This window comes from Cydia fagiglandana, chromosome 17 (assembly GCF_963556715.1).
Source record: "Cydia fagiglandana chromosome 17, ilCydFagi1.1, whole genome shotgun sequence".
Classification (NCBI taxonomy): Eukaryota; Metazoa; Arthropoda; class Insecta; order Lepidoptera; family Tortricidae; genus Cydia; species Cydia fagiglandana.
The window spans coordinates 13,143,265-13,157,688 of record NC_085948.1 but is presented as its reverse complement, the minus strand read 5'-3'; the positions used below and the strand labels follow the sequence as shown (position 1 = coordinate 13,157,688).

At 39.4% G+C, this 14,424-nt stretch overlaps 1 protein-coding gene across 1 annotated transcript; it reads right to left on the bottom strand.

The window, feature by feature from the left end:
• Nucleotides 1–236: 236 nt before the first annotated feature.
• Nucleotides 237–12,484, bottom strand: LOC134672533 (uncharacterized). The gene is made up of 3 exons (XM_063530479.1): nucleotides 12,144–12,484; nucleotides 5,908–6,128; nucleotides 237–1,379 (listed from the first exon to the last, which is right to left on the bottom strand). The coding sequence occupies exons 1-3, from the start codon at nucleotides 12,259–12,261 to the stop codon at nucleotides 465–467; spliced, it is 1,254 nt and encodes a 417-aa protein (XP_063386549.1). The 5' UTR covers nucleotides 12,262–12,484; the 3' UTR covers nucleotides 237–464.
• Between the last annotated feature and the right edge of the window lie 1,940 nt (nucleotides 12,485–14,424).

Sequence of the window (14,424 nt, the reverse complement as noted above, 5' to 3'; positions counted from 1 at the left end):
GGCTATCAGTTTCGTTGTTAGTTTGCTATGCTATTATGGAATATACTAGTTCGGGTTTTTCTTTCCTGCAGTTGAAACAATGAAACTTACGAAGTTGGCATAATTCACTTTTCTATCGCTCAAGTCACCTAGTTGCATCAGGATGTTGAGCATTTTTCGATGTAAAGCAATCACGTAGATATAAAATGTGTAGGTGTCTAAGGAATAAGACCTTTAAAGTGAAATAAAAAAAGAAGTGATAGATACATCTCATTTATTTATATTAGGTAGTTCTATAACAATACTTTTAACAGTCTTAAAACGAACGACTTAGTGAGACAGCCGGCGGTCAACGCCGTGAGTTATCTACAATAGTATGTACAATAGGAGATAAGGGGCCGAGCACTTGTAACTTATCTTTTCAGTTCTTTTGTCAGAAAAAGACTTTCACTGTTACACTACACGGGTAAAGGATCAAAGTCAACTCAGGCGCATGTGAGTGACGTAAAGCCCCTTGGTCCAGGATTAGGCGGTGCGCTGTGTCTTTGCATGAAAGCGCAAGGTGTGGAGCCAGATCCTCGGGCTACCGCTTCGAAGAATTGCCTGAGATCGCTCACAGAGCGAGTCGGCGGCGCTTGTAAGTCGTGCAGCGACGCCGCCCGGCGAGGAGTCGTCTCCGGGACTACAACTAACCGTGTCAGCTGCTCTGTACTCCTCGCTAAACTATTTCCACTCTGGGATAAAGATTCGAAGAGCGCTTTTCGCTCCTTCACTGGAACATACTGAGCGACAGCCTCGTGTGCGTTAGGCGAGCAGGATCTCGCTCTGTGCTCAAGTGATGAAGTTTTCCGCCTTGCCGCTTCCAAAGCGTAGCGGCCCCGCTCTGCGCCGCCCGCCGTCCCCTCCCAACGTTTTAGGTACCGGTGGCGACCTTGCTCCGTTTCGCCGGATCGCGCCGCGCGCGGCAGCGTGTGATGTTGCGGCGCGCTCAATTTGCTGCAATTGTCACATTTGACGACCTCCGCTTTCCTCGCGGGCGCATCGACCACGTCCGTGGTCTTCAAGGCGTCGAGGGACAGAGAGAGGGAGAGGTCGAGGCTGCGGTCGGACGATGAGTCGTAGTCGTCGTCCTCGACGACGATGCCCTCGTCCGTCGCAGCGGGGGAGTGATCCCGCTGGGGCAGCTGAGTCTCAGGCGAGGATATGAGCCTCCGTCGGGCGCGCGGCGGGGGTCTGGGTGGGCATGAAGGCGTATCCTGGGGGGGTTTCTTCGGCTCCCGGATTGCGGTGTCCGCGGCGGAAAGCACATCCAAAAACCGGACTTGTGGGAGCGGCGTTTGGCCGAGGATTTCGACACACAACGCGCGCACCCAGCGTGCGTACTCCGTTGCGTTGCAAGCCTGTAACAATGAAACACGACGTTAGCTCTCGCAATAAGATTCACGATGACAGCTACAACTTTATAATATATCGAGTTACGAAAATTCATATGCAAATCTCATAGAAGTGTTACCGGTACCTCTGGTTCGCATTACTAGTATTTAATCTATTATGTCTGGCCAAGACGTTCGAAACGTGTTCCCTTTACGTGTCAACACCTTCGCGCATCTAGCCCTTCTTATGGTAATAGTCACATGAAAGGTCGCTCGGCACAAAAGCATGATTTACGGGTGATGCTCTTTATAGAGATCTATTAAAGAGCGAATCGTGAGAAAGGCGGGCCCGAAGGGGACCCGAACGTCTTACAAGATTTACTATGACCTCTAAAAGGTAAAAAAACTACTTGTAACGCAAAGTCCGTTGGATTGAAATTATTAATAATTAGCGGGGACTATGCAGCTAGTAATTACGATTCCTAAAATAGTAACGCTCCTAATGTTGTAGGTATATGGAGTAATAAACGAGTACCTACTGTCCGACGTGGGTTAATCAATAAAATAAGTATGATTCATAAGAAATAACCTCGGCGATTGTAGGTCAATATGCCAGCCCGTACAGCCAGTTATTAGGCTTTACTTAGTCTGCTACTTGATAACTACTTAGTTATACAAATATGTTTTGTGTTTGTCAAAAAATTAAGAAGAACTAAATACCAGACTTATATCGACCGGGATAAAAACCGTGTTACCTTTTGAATTGTTTGTATTAGGTTACCGGTAACCCGTAAACAAGATGCATGTAACTGCGTCGAAATATCGGGAGCTCGATGTAAGTCTAGTGAAACTAACCGTGAATCATTTAACTTCGTGTTACCTTCATATAATACCAATAAAAGTGTATGTCTTTGTAGGGAATCCATAACTCACTTTCAAAACTTTTTTACCGATACTGCAGTAACCACACCTACAAATCTAATATTTCAACAGAAAACGTGTAGAAATCCTAATCATACCTAGTTTACAAACAGTACTGGCAAGGTAGTCCGATACGGATTGATCCATCCTGCTTGTCAATTACTAGGTTGATTCGAGTAAAATTACACTAGCACGTATCCAATATTGATCAACAATCTCATTAGAGCAAAAAGTTAGTTTCGCGGGCTGCGGCTTTTATATTACGAATCCCAATTCCAACGCACCAGCCAAGTTATTCTATAAAACAATACTCGATGTACTTAGTATAAGTATTATACATAACATTCTTCTTCTTCTTCCTCGCGTTATCCCGGCATTCTGCCACGGCTCATGGGGGCCTGGGGTCCGCTTGACAACTAATCCCATGATTTGACGTAGGCACCAGTTTTACGAAAGCGACTGCCACCTGACCTTCCAACCCAGAGGGTAAACTAGGCCTTATTGGGATTAGTCCGGTTTCCTCGCGATGTTTTCCTTCACCGATAAGCGACTGGTAAATATCAAATAATATTTCGTACATAAGTTCCGAAAAACTCATTGGTACGAGCCGGGGTTTGAACCCGCGACCTCAGAATGCAAGTCGCACGCTCTTACCGCTAGGCCACCAGCGCTTTTTTTTTACATAACATTATACTTCGCAAATTTGACAGCTGAAGCAGGCAGAACGGTATTACGAGCATTAGGTATAGGTATTAAATCCTTGTTCTAATACACAAAATAACAAATTGCCATAATCATTCTTAGAATAACCGACGTTTTCATAATTTTAACACACACTTATTCTCTACTATCTAGTCACTCTTTAACTTATTAAGACCAGTGTGCATGCACCATCAACGAACCCATCGGTTGGAAACTTGGCCGGCATGAAGGCTTTCGTCTTATGTTTTTTTTCTAGCCTATCTGAGTGTCCCACTGCTGGGCAAAGGTCTCTCCCCTTGATTTCCTCGACTCCCGATTTGGTGTTTCCTCCGGCCAGTTGTTTAGGAAGTCCAGGCCATCACACCATCTCCATTTGGGCCTGCCCCGTCCACGTCCCTCTACCAGCATCCACTTGGTGGTTAAGCTTGCTCTCCGGATGCATGCGGCAGTCCTTAAAAATGTAATAGGTAGATGAACTAGTTTTAGTCCCAAAACCGAGCTAGTTTCTACTAGAAACGCCAGACTTCAGACGCCAAATGTACGGTGTCTGCATCAGCGGCAATGATTAGCTCATTTCATGCGTGATTGATCTCCGACAATTCAATTGTTTATTACAGTGTAAAAAATGTGTTGCTTCTCCATTAGTTCCTCGCCACTATGGTCACATAACATATGTATAGACTACAGAATAACTGTTGTTAATTATTTATGAAAGCATTGTGTCCTCGGACAATGGCGGCTACGTGACTACTGTAATTATACTCATTGTGAATACAAAAACTAAACCATCGGCGATTTTGTGGTCGTAATGTCCTAGCTTTAACTAGTTTTTTTGTTGCCGAAAATAACCATTAATCAGCTGGAGACTTGCTTTAATGTGTACGAGTCATAGTATTGTATGTTGGCATGTATTACAAGTCACAGAACAAAAAATGCGCACACATAATATAGATTATTAGGTGGCTTAGGTCAGTGGGGAGACACTCGCTGACTTCGGGCAAATTCAGCTCCATTCGGCTCAGCAATACTCCGAGCAATTATTAGGGTTCACACAACTTGACGTCCCTTTGCGTGCACGACCACAGATAATGACTTGAATTTTGACAACCCTAAATAGCCAAAAGGTTTGAATGCCATAAGTTAGAAAGGGATATCATGATTCGACCCTGAACCGCTTTCAAACTTCGGTTTCTTAGGAAGTTTCCTTTCTGTACGGTAGTACTATTATTTCGTCGGGTGACAAGCAAAAGTCACTAAGTACTATCAAAAAATTAAAGTAACAATGCACTTTATTACACTTGTAACACGGTTTATTGTCCAATAATTTCAATGGTGTTAGTGACTTTTGATTGTTTTGTTGTGTGTGTTTTGATTGTGGACCCCAGGCTCCCATGAGCCGTGGCAAATGCTGGGATAACGCCAGGAAGAAGAAGAGTGACTTTTGATTGTCACCCGACGATTTATTCTGTGCTTAGGTGTGCGATTTTGAAACTGGCAGGCGTGGGATCGAATCTTTGTTAGCACCGGGTTTAATGATTTGATCCAGCCAGTCTCATAAACTTGCAAGCAAGTAAATGCGATTTTGCAAAACTTTTCTAAGCATTAATTATGCTTGTTTAAGGTAAGTCATTATTTACCTATAGTTTACGAGTGCTAATTGAATTTATAATTAAGCATTATGAGTCGGAATGCTGTACAATCTGGCGTGACATATAATTCCACATTATTATGCAACATCGATATCAATTATAACATTATTACCTTCCTTGTTTACTACGAACCAGTGCAATAAATCTTGGTAAATAATAGCGTTTAACATGTATAAGTTATATGTGTAGGTACCTATATAACCATTTTATTAAAGTTATTATTTATGTAAATAAGTTCTGTGATAATCTAGCACGTGCTGGTATAATTCATAATAAAATAGAAATAAAAAAACCGGACAAGTGCGAGTCGGATTCGCTCACTGAAGGTTCCGTACTTTTTATTATTTGTTGTTATAGCGGCAACAGAAATACATCATCTGTGAATATTTCAACTGTCTAGCTATCACGGTTCATGAGATACAGCCTGGTGACAGACAGACAGACGGACAGTGGAGTCTTAGTATCGGCCTGTCAGTTTGAACGCAAAATTTGACAGCTCCGAACAACAGACAGGCTGATAACGTCCAGCGAAGTGGTAATCGGTGGACCTCTTAAGTGTGAGGAAGCCTTAAACATTATGAAGAGTTTAGCATATGAAAGTAGATAGTTACTTTCATTTGATTATCTGAATAATGAAACTGTAGAACACCATATGTACTTGTTTGGTCCTTGGCCTAGTGGCTTTAAGGCCAGTTATACACTTATTTCAAGGAGACCATAAAATTCAAGTGTCTCGCATACCGAGCGAGATAAGTGGTAAGGAAGGAAGTTATAGTTATGTCGCCATCAACAATAACACAGCGAGCGAGAGGAAATCGGGCTTTCCGACTAGTAGGTAATTGGCAACTGTTTCCCTAAGATTTCACTTTTATCATTGAGAACATGTATGGGGTTTCGTTTCATAGTTTACCAGTCACTTTGTTATAAATATTGCTATAATTAAGGGTGTGCACACGTCTCACCCTTGCATAAGGAGTTAGGATCATTCGACACGTTCGCACGCCTTCAACAAAGGTGAAAAAATCCCACCCTCTCTTTCCAAAAGCTAAAAGCCTGGAGGGATTTCGGCGTTCAGACAATAAGATTCTATCATAATCGCGTCAGCTAAAAGACAACTCTTAACTAACAGAAACCGGACCGAGGAAAACCATAATCTTTGGCATCATTGCATTGAGATTAGCAAACTAATATAGCTTGTATCTACTGTGAATCCCTTTGTAGAGGAAGGAGGATCGACCAAGTTTAGTACTCAGAGTGGTGAACAGATTAGGATCTCGTATTACCTGAAATGTAGCGACGGCAGCGTCATCTCGCAATCTGGACAGCTGGAAGGCGTTGGGCAGGGTTTGCGCCGGGCGCAGGTGCAGGTGCCGGAGGGGCAGGCGGGCGGCGGGGCGGCGGGGGAGGGTGCCGTCGCGCCAGGCGAGCAGGCAACCGCCGCGGACAGCGGCGCGCACCCAGGCGTACGAGTCCATGTCATCGTTATAGTATTGGCGGAGGACTCCTGCGGAAGAGACAAAGGGTTATTGTCTGATTGGGGATTTTACGAGATAAAAAAAAGCAGCCGACGGCGGTGGATCGCCCAAAGACCTTGGTCCCCAACTTCGATAGACTCCGCTCGCTGCGTTCTACACGGAAATTTTCACCGCAGACCCATGTCTCTACCCAAAATCCCAGTTTACAAGACATTACAGTAGTTACAGTTAATAAAAGTCCAGTGCCTTAGTGTTACGGCCAGTTGCACCAACCACATTTGACAGACTGATCAACGTCAGCCGGCGCGTCCCGGCGCTTTACTATGAAACTTTCCATACATAAAAATTTTGCGAACTCTTAAACGATACGAACAGTTTGGTGCAACCGACCCTTAGTATAGAGGGCTTTCATAGCTGCTGGCATACTTGTAATCACATAATAGGTAAAACCAGGCGGGTTTTCTAGGCCTAGGCTCATCAGTATGTATTGCCCTGACCACTCCTGATTCAGTGGTTCAATTAGCTCCATACTGCCTAAAACCGTCGTCTTTGCTTGCTAGATTTATTTAAAACTTATATTCCAGAAATTTGATAACTTTAGTACAAAATAACCTCGTTGTCTTAGTTTTCTCTTAACGTTACCCAGTTTTTTCCTTGATTCTTAAATTTTATTTAGCGGCGATCCATGTAATATTACTAAAAAAATATTCGAACAACGCTGCACAATAAATAAATACCTATTATACCTACCTAATGCGATTCCACTACCTAATTTGAATCGATAATAGATGACGAACACACCAATACCGCTAAGCGACAAACAACCAAATTGGTAGCTTATAGTCAACAACCATTAAGGATAAATGGACGGAAAAATTAAGTAGATCACAATCAACAGTTTATAGTATTACGTATTGTTTGTTGGTGTGCAAAAAGTTGTATTGGTGTGGTCGCCGCTTGACCATGACTTTTTGCGTTGTTTACAAATATGAAAGTAAAACGTAGGCGACGTCCGTTTGTACCCATTTTTAGCTTTCTATACCTACTGATACGTTTGGATTGATTACAATTTTCAAAGTACATGAGTACCTCCGTTGTTATGTTCATATTTTGTAATTAATAGGTAAGTATGTAGGAGGTCAATTTGATAAGTACTGGAAAAAGTACATTATTTAATTTTGTATTAAGTAGGTACCTATTTTATCATTGTTTTCTTAACATATCATAGGTTAAGACTTTCACATCCTCCACATTTGAGATTTATAAGTTAGTTATATAAGTTAAACACTGGCAAGTTTATATGTAGGTATAAACCCCGCTTGCTTTTCGTGAATGTAATTTGAATCTTATTCAGCTACCCCAAAGATTGAGAATCGTAAATAAAGATCAAAGTGGGTAAAACAGCTGATGCCTCATGCACAGAATTGGCGGGCTGAGGGCATGTGTTACCTCATCAGCTCCTAATGTTCAACAGATGTTAACCCGTTATCTTGGCTGCGATCTGCAAACTGTGTTTAACAGGACTTCAAATCAGTTGAGTTCCCGCGAAAACACAATGCCTACATTATGCCAAAACTATAAACATGGTTAACTTCATATAAACTATGTTTAAGAGGACGTGATTTCTGTTATATTAGAGGAGTTGTCAAATTAGTTCACATTTCCAAGCCTATTATACGTGATATATATGATAGCGATGTTATTTTGGTAGCTTGCCAGGTACACGGGATCCGACTCGGTTCTCCCGTCTTTTTATTTGACTCGCGACAGTATATATTGTAACGGTGCGTGTAACGAAGCGTTACACTATCGACCTTCATACTATCTCTGGCACCATACAAATTCTAAATTCCTTTTTGAAATTCAAATCCTATTCCAAATTCCATTCAATGATTTTTATTTTCAGTTCGATCACATACTTTGATCGATAAACATCATTTTATCTAACGGACTGTACTTCCCAAGTTTCTAAACACGACCGTTTAAGTGTGATTTTTATTAGTAAACGTAATAATTCATAAGTGCGTGCAGTTCAGTATAGTGCTCGTTTTGTGGCCCTGCACACCTTCCAGATATATATCTACATCATCACCAAGGCACATATTGTGCCTTTTTATATAATTAATAAATACCCATCATCGCCCTGGTTCCCGACTTTGATTACCTTCCATCATCCTGGTGAGGCTCCCATCTGCCCCCTCACACTGGCGCCCAACGTGGGGCCAGTGTGAGGGGGCAGGTAGAGGAGCCTCACAGGGATGATGGGAATGAAAAGGTAGGATCCAGAGCGATGAGGGGTATTTATTATTTAAATAAAAAGGCACCTGTAACAATACAGGTTACGTGTTAACAGATAGGTATGTATAAAAATACTTTCGTAATTCTGAAGGTTAGAAATCAAATAACTTACAATATGTGCCTTGGTGATGATGTAGATATATATCTGGAAGGTGTGCAGGGCCACAAAACGAGCACTATACTGAACTGCACGCACTTATGAATTATTACGTTTACTAATAAAAATCACACTTAAACGGTCGTGTTTAGAAACTTGGGAAGTACAGTCCGTTAGATAAAATGATGTTTATCGATCAAAGTATGTGATCGAACTGAAAATAAAAATCATTGAATGGAATTTGGAATAGGATTTGAATTTCAAAAAGGAATTTAGAATTTGTATGGTGCCAGAAATAGTATGAAGGTCGATAGTGTAACGCTTCGTTACACGCACCGTTACACTACCGGGGTCGCCCTGGAAGGGAAAATCCTGGGGCATATGGCCAAAGGATTTTTCCGTAATGTAAATATAATGTAATGAATATGGGTATGAGTGATAAATTTAGAAGGTGGGGATGTTATATACAATGTTTATCATACAAGAGAGGCGATTTAAACATGCATACCAAAGGTCATTCATACATCATCTTATAAAATTTTGGTTAGTTGTTTAACCAAAATAAGTTTCAATAGAGTACTCCTTTAAGTAGAGGACGTACTCATTAAATCGCTCTCCATTAGTATTAAGGCTTATTAATCAGTAACCACCCGCTGAATATTAATGAATCTAAATATAATATCTACAATAATGTGTACCTACAAAGAGTACGATTGTTGAAATTTATTCAACAAAATAATGCCGTATGGAATGTAGAATTACTACAAAATATCATAAGATAATTCCTTAATGGAATTAATAAATGTACTGTACGGTACGTATGTACCTAAGTACGTAAATATGAACGTTATGTCAAGGGAAGAAATATATAAATAAGTATTGTTCTAACTCTGGTAGAGTTAGCTTTGAATAACGTTATATGAACGTAATATAACGTTATATAAATTAAATAGTATAAATGAACGTATAAATTCGTACTAAGTAGGTATGTACGAAATGTAATGAGTCCGAAATGTATAATGGGGATGAGATATAATTATAAATGTATAACATTATATACAATATTTTACAAGTTAGGAGCTTAGGAGAAAAGTAGCTAAGTTTGAGCCAAATAAGAATCTAATTAAGGAAAAACAGTATATTATTTATTTTAGAATTTTGGGGAGAGGTTTAAGGTCTCTAATATGCCATCGTCCGAGCATTTTGCCGGACATGTCTTGTAGGACATATACTAAGGGTGATATTTTTTTTAGGATAGAACATTTAATAAACATGGGCAAAGTAAAAACTGAGGGCAAAATGTGTTTTTGAAGGGCGAGTAGGTATAAAGGTAGACAGCTATTATATACTCCTGCTATTAGGTACTAGAAGTACTAGAACCCTAACATTGAGTGAAAAGTTTGAAAAACAACCTAACGACGGATTTTTTCGTTCATAAAAAATTTGCTGTAATGTAATGTCACCCAAATAATAACCCTTCCCATAGTAAAAAAAACCAAAATAAGTTATAAAGGAATGTAGATTTGTAGAACTTACTTTGTTTTTTGCGTAGGTGGTACGGAACCCTACGTGCGCGAGTTCGACTCGCACTTGGCCGGTTTTTAACATTAAATTGGTCTATTATAGGTAAATAGGATAAGTACCTCTACCACATTATTTTTATCTATTCACTAAGTACCTACATAATATCCCATTCTCTTCATTGGTTAGTGTTTCAAAGATAATTTTGCGGTCATATGATAAGAGACAATATAGATAGGAAGGTATATACCTCTTTGGTTGGCCATTCCTTAATAAGTAGTCATAGCTGATGATGACTACGTGGTCATCTGATCAGTCCGTCCTCTGGTTGAAGACAGGCGTCGAACTCTTAAAATTTGTCGAAGATGTCTCATTCGTAATGTTGCGAAGAACAACCTATACATCTAAGTACCCTATCTACAGTCGCCATCAGATATATCGGAGCGGCCAAGGTGCTCAAAAATATCTGAACACGCACTCGCTTTGACAATAGAGGCGTGTTCAGATACCTATTTGTGAGCACCTTGGCCGCTCCGATGCCTCCGATATATCTGATGCCGTCCCTACATGTTTACATGATTAGCCGCTATTAGATTATGCCATATTATGCTAAGCTTCTCAGTAAGATGTAGAACAAGAATTTAACTTTTGGAAACAGAAAATACATTTCTAAATCTAGTTAGGTATGTGTGTTACCTTGGTAAGTATGTTATGAATGGACGGGTCTTATTATGATAATCCAACCTAGGCACATGGATAGTTAATTTACTTACTCCTGCTTAGGCGTTATAGTGGTAATCTCCGAAAAATCTAATCAGCTTATCAGATTAAGCCATCTAATCTTTTCGGTTCAATGAGTCAACGAACTTCTATGAAAGGAGGCCGTTTTAATCCCATTAATAGGTGAGTATGAATAGGTCCCTACTAAGACTGTGTACACTGAGAGAAAAATCATCACCAGGAATTAAAAAACAGTTCTGTACTGGGGGAAAAAATGAAGTTTTAGTAATAATTATGGACGTTTCACTATTTCTGTAAAGTTCATTTATTTCTACATACAGCTCAGTAATCCCAAATATAATTTCAACAAACAGATAATAGAAATTGCAAGAACTAATAGAAATTGCAAAAGTCAATTTGTTCCTATTAGTTAACTCTCCTTGTCCCCGGATTAAGTTTATTTTTGTAATTCTAAGTGTATTTTTGTTGTACTTTTCTCTCAATGTAGGTACTTACTTACGTGCTTACCTCTATAAGTAATCATCGAAAGCAACTTTGTGTTACCCAGTTAGTAATTGGCTTACATACTTACAAATACTGATTGAGATTGGGATTAAAAGAGAATGAGATTAAAATTGGGGCTAACTATTAAACTATTAATTGACTTAGGTCATTAGCTTTACATACTTAGGTAATATTAGGTATGTGTAATGAATCTTAGAGCTGCTTTTGCGTGTAAACGTTTTTGGAGATTTAATTTGCCTACCTTGAAGTTTTAAATATTGAATTGAATTCCGATTCCTTTGCTGACCCAATATCGCGGTAGTGGGAAGAGAAAGAAGTACATAACATAATTATAAATTCGAATTCGAACTAGGTAGTTTTTAGTATCAGGAACTCAAAACAGTAGCAGAGAAGAGAACGGAATGGCGAATACTCCACCGACAAGAGCTAGGCTCTTAAGAACAATGATGATGATGATGATGAGTTTTTACACAACAAAACAATTTATAAAATCAATATACAATTATGGACACCTTGCCCGTTAATTTAATGTGTATTTTTTAAATATTAAAATGAGATATAAGTATTTTTAAAATATTAAAATGAGATATATATAAGTATTTTTTAAATATTAAAATGAGATATAAGTAGGTATATGCCTTGCTAATTAGCCCCTTTATTATTTTTGAAATGTAAATAATACCTAAATCTACCTACCTCACTATTTTACTCTGTGGTTAAGTATGTACATACTTAAAGTAAACCTACCTTATTTATTACTACCAAAAATATAAGTACTTAACAGTATATCGAACCAACCACATCACCTGTCCTAATCCACCAGCTAAAGTTTCAAAACAACTTAATGCTTGGTTGAGAAAAAACAAACGTATTATTGACTGACCTGATATCCTTAGATTAGGGTCCGTAGGAGTAGGAAAAGGTCCTGGAGTAAGCTCAGGACGTAACTTCCTCAGGCCGGCCACCACTCGCGGTGCCGGCGACTGTTCTCCAAGTAGCATTTCAGCTCAGCACATATTCAAAATAAACATCTTTACACCAAATCAAACACACATGACACTTCAAAACCACGAATCATTAATCCACAAACATGGAATATAAATTCAAATTTTCAAACTGTCAAATTCGTTTATTTTTAAACATCGAAAAAGTTCGTTACACGCGCGCGTGTCGCTCCGTTCCGTTCGCTTGTGACCGGCCGGCCGGCACCGCGCCAATGAATGAATGAAGTTGAATCGCCCTGCAGCCGCGACGGCAAGGCGGCCCCACTACTATTTTACTACTACGAGTAGCGGCGCGTTTCCATTGTACACAAATAAGTTAAACGTGTGCCGTTATCAGTACGACGGATTCGAATTGGGGTAGGTAATTACTTTATGAAATTACATAGATACCTACCTAATTAAATACTTACTTGAATTTGGAATTTTTTTGAGTCGGGAGTCGGGTTATCCTTGTTGCTATTTATTTCGGATGAACTGTGACTGTGATTTGGAAGAAAAGTACCAATTAGATTACAGTCTATTCTTTAAATTAAATTAATAATAAATAAAAATAATGACCTTAGTACAACAATAAGATAATTTATATTTTTAATTTTAGTAGGCATAGGTAATCAGAAGCAGACAAAATTATTGATTACAATGGAAACGTTCGTACACAAATCACGATATGAGCGCCATCTGTTGCCAAGTAGAATGCATTCGTTTTATAACCGACTTACACTGAAGACACCGATTTTAGCGGCACCTATAGTTGAGTAGATGCAACCACGGAATAAGCTTCCTGACTCTTTTATGTTGCATACTTTTTTCAGTAGATGGCAATGTTATCAACATAAAGTCTTAATGCCAGACATGGCCACTAGATGGTACTGTTTTCAACACAACCCACAAGTAACGTATTTTTTAGCTAGATGGTATTATTTTCACACATTGTTTTAGTGACGAATACAAGAGGTAGATGGCGGTATACTGAAATGTATTCGTGAAGCTTTATTACCCTTTCAAATGTTTAAAGGTTAAAAAATAAGGAAAATTTCGTAGCAATAAATCTCAAACTCCAAAACTAATTATTTATTCTCAATGTTGTTAAAGTGGAAATAATAAAATGATGCGTAACAAATAATTCTTTTTTTGTAATTTCCACCCTCTATCGGTAGTTGTAGGCAACGAAATCAACTGTGAGAAGTGAGGTTCTCAGAGGTCGGGTTATAACAAAGACGTAAAAATTAAAAAGATGGCGCGCTAAAATAAAACACCTACCTTGGACCTTACGAGAACATAGATGTCATTAGGTGTTCTAAAAGGTATAATTCTCTTTAAATTACTAGTTAGGTATGTAGTTGTTGACCTATTTTTTTCAGAGACTTTTCACGTTATGATTATGAGAACATTTTTGACATTATTCTTAATCTTAGTTGTCAAGTTGTGGTAAACAGAACACCTAAGTACTTATACTACTTACCTACATGTATTAAAAAAAAAACGACGAACGACGATGATTTTCAGACTAATCGCTACCATTTTTGAAAATCGAGTGACAATGATGATATTACTATAATTTCTTAATTTCCCTCAAGACAGGTAAGTGACTTCAATAAGTATTACCTCTATAGACTGCAAAATTTACTCATGGCCTGTCCTTTTTAGGGTTCCGTACCCATAGGGTAAAACGGGACCCTATTATTAGGGTTCCGTACCCAAAGGGTAAAACGGGACCCTATTACTAAGACTTCGCTGTCCGTCCGTCCGTCCGTCCGTCCGTCTGTCACCAGGCTGTATCTCACGAACCGTGATAGCTAGACAGTTGAAATTTTCACAGATGCTGTATTTCTGTTGCCGCTATAACAGCAAATACTAAAAACAGAATAAAATAAAGATTTAAGTGGGGCTCCCATACAACAAACGTGATTTTTGACCGAAGTTAAGCAACGTCGGGCGGGGTCAGTACTTGGATGGGTGACCGTTTTTTTTTTGCCTTTTTTTTGCATTATGGTACGGAACCCTTCGTGCGCGAGTCCGACTCGCACTTGCCCGGTTTTTATATTGAGATGATTTGCTACCATCCTGCCACTGCCACAGTAGGTAGGGGTAAGAAAATCCTGCAGCGATTTTGATAGCCGACGCAGTCATAATTTCATCGATTTTTGGCGTTTAAAATAA

Bases quoted from the DNA above. Each gene is read 5' to 3' on its own strand.
- LOC134672533 (XM_063530479.1), bottom strand. From the start codon at position 12,261: ATGCTACTTGGAGAACAGTCGCCGGCACCGCGAGTGGTGGCCGGCCTG. The intron at 6,129-12,143 runs GTCAGTCAATAA...TCTCTTCCGCAG, and splicing joins CCCTAATCTAAGGATATCAG to GAGTCCTCCGCCAATACTAT. The intron at 1,380-5,907 runs GTAATACGAGAT...TCATTGTTACAG, and splicing joins CTGCCGTCGCTACATTTCAG to GCTTGCAACGCAACGGAGTA.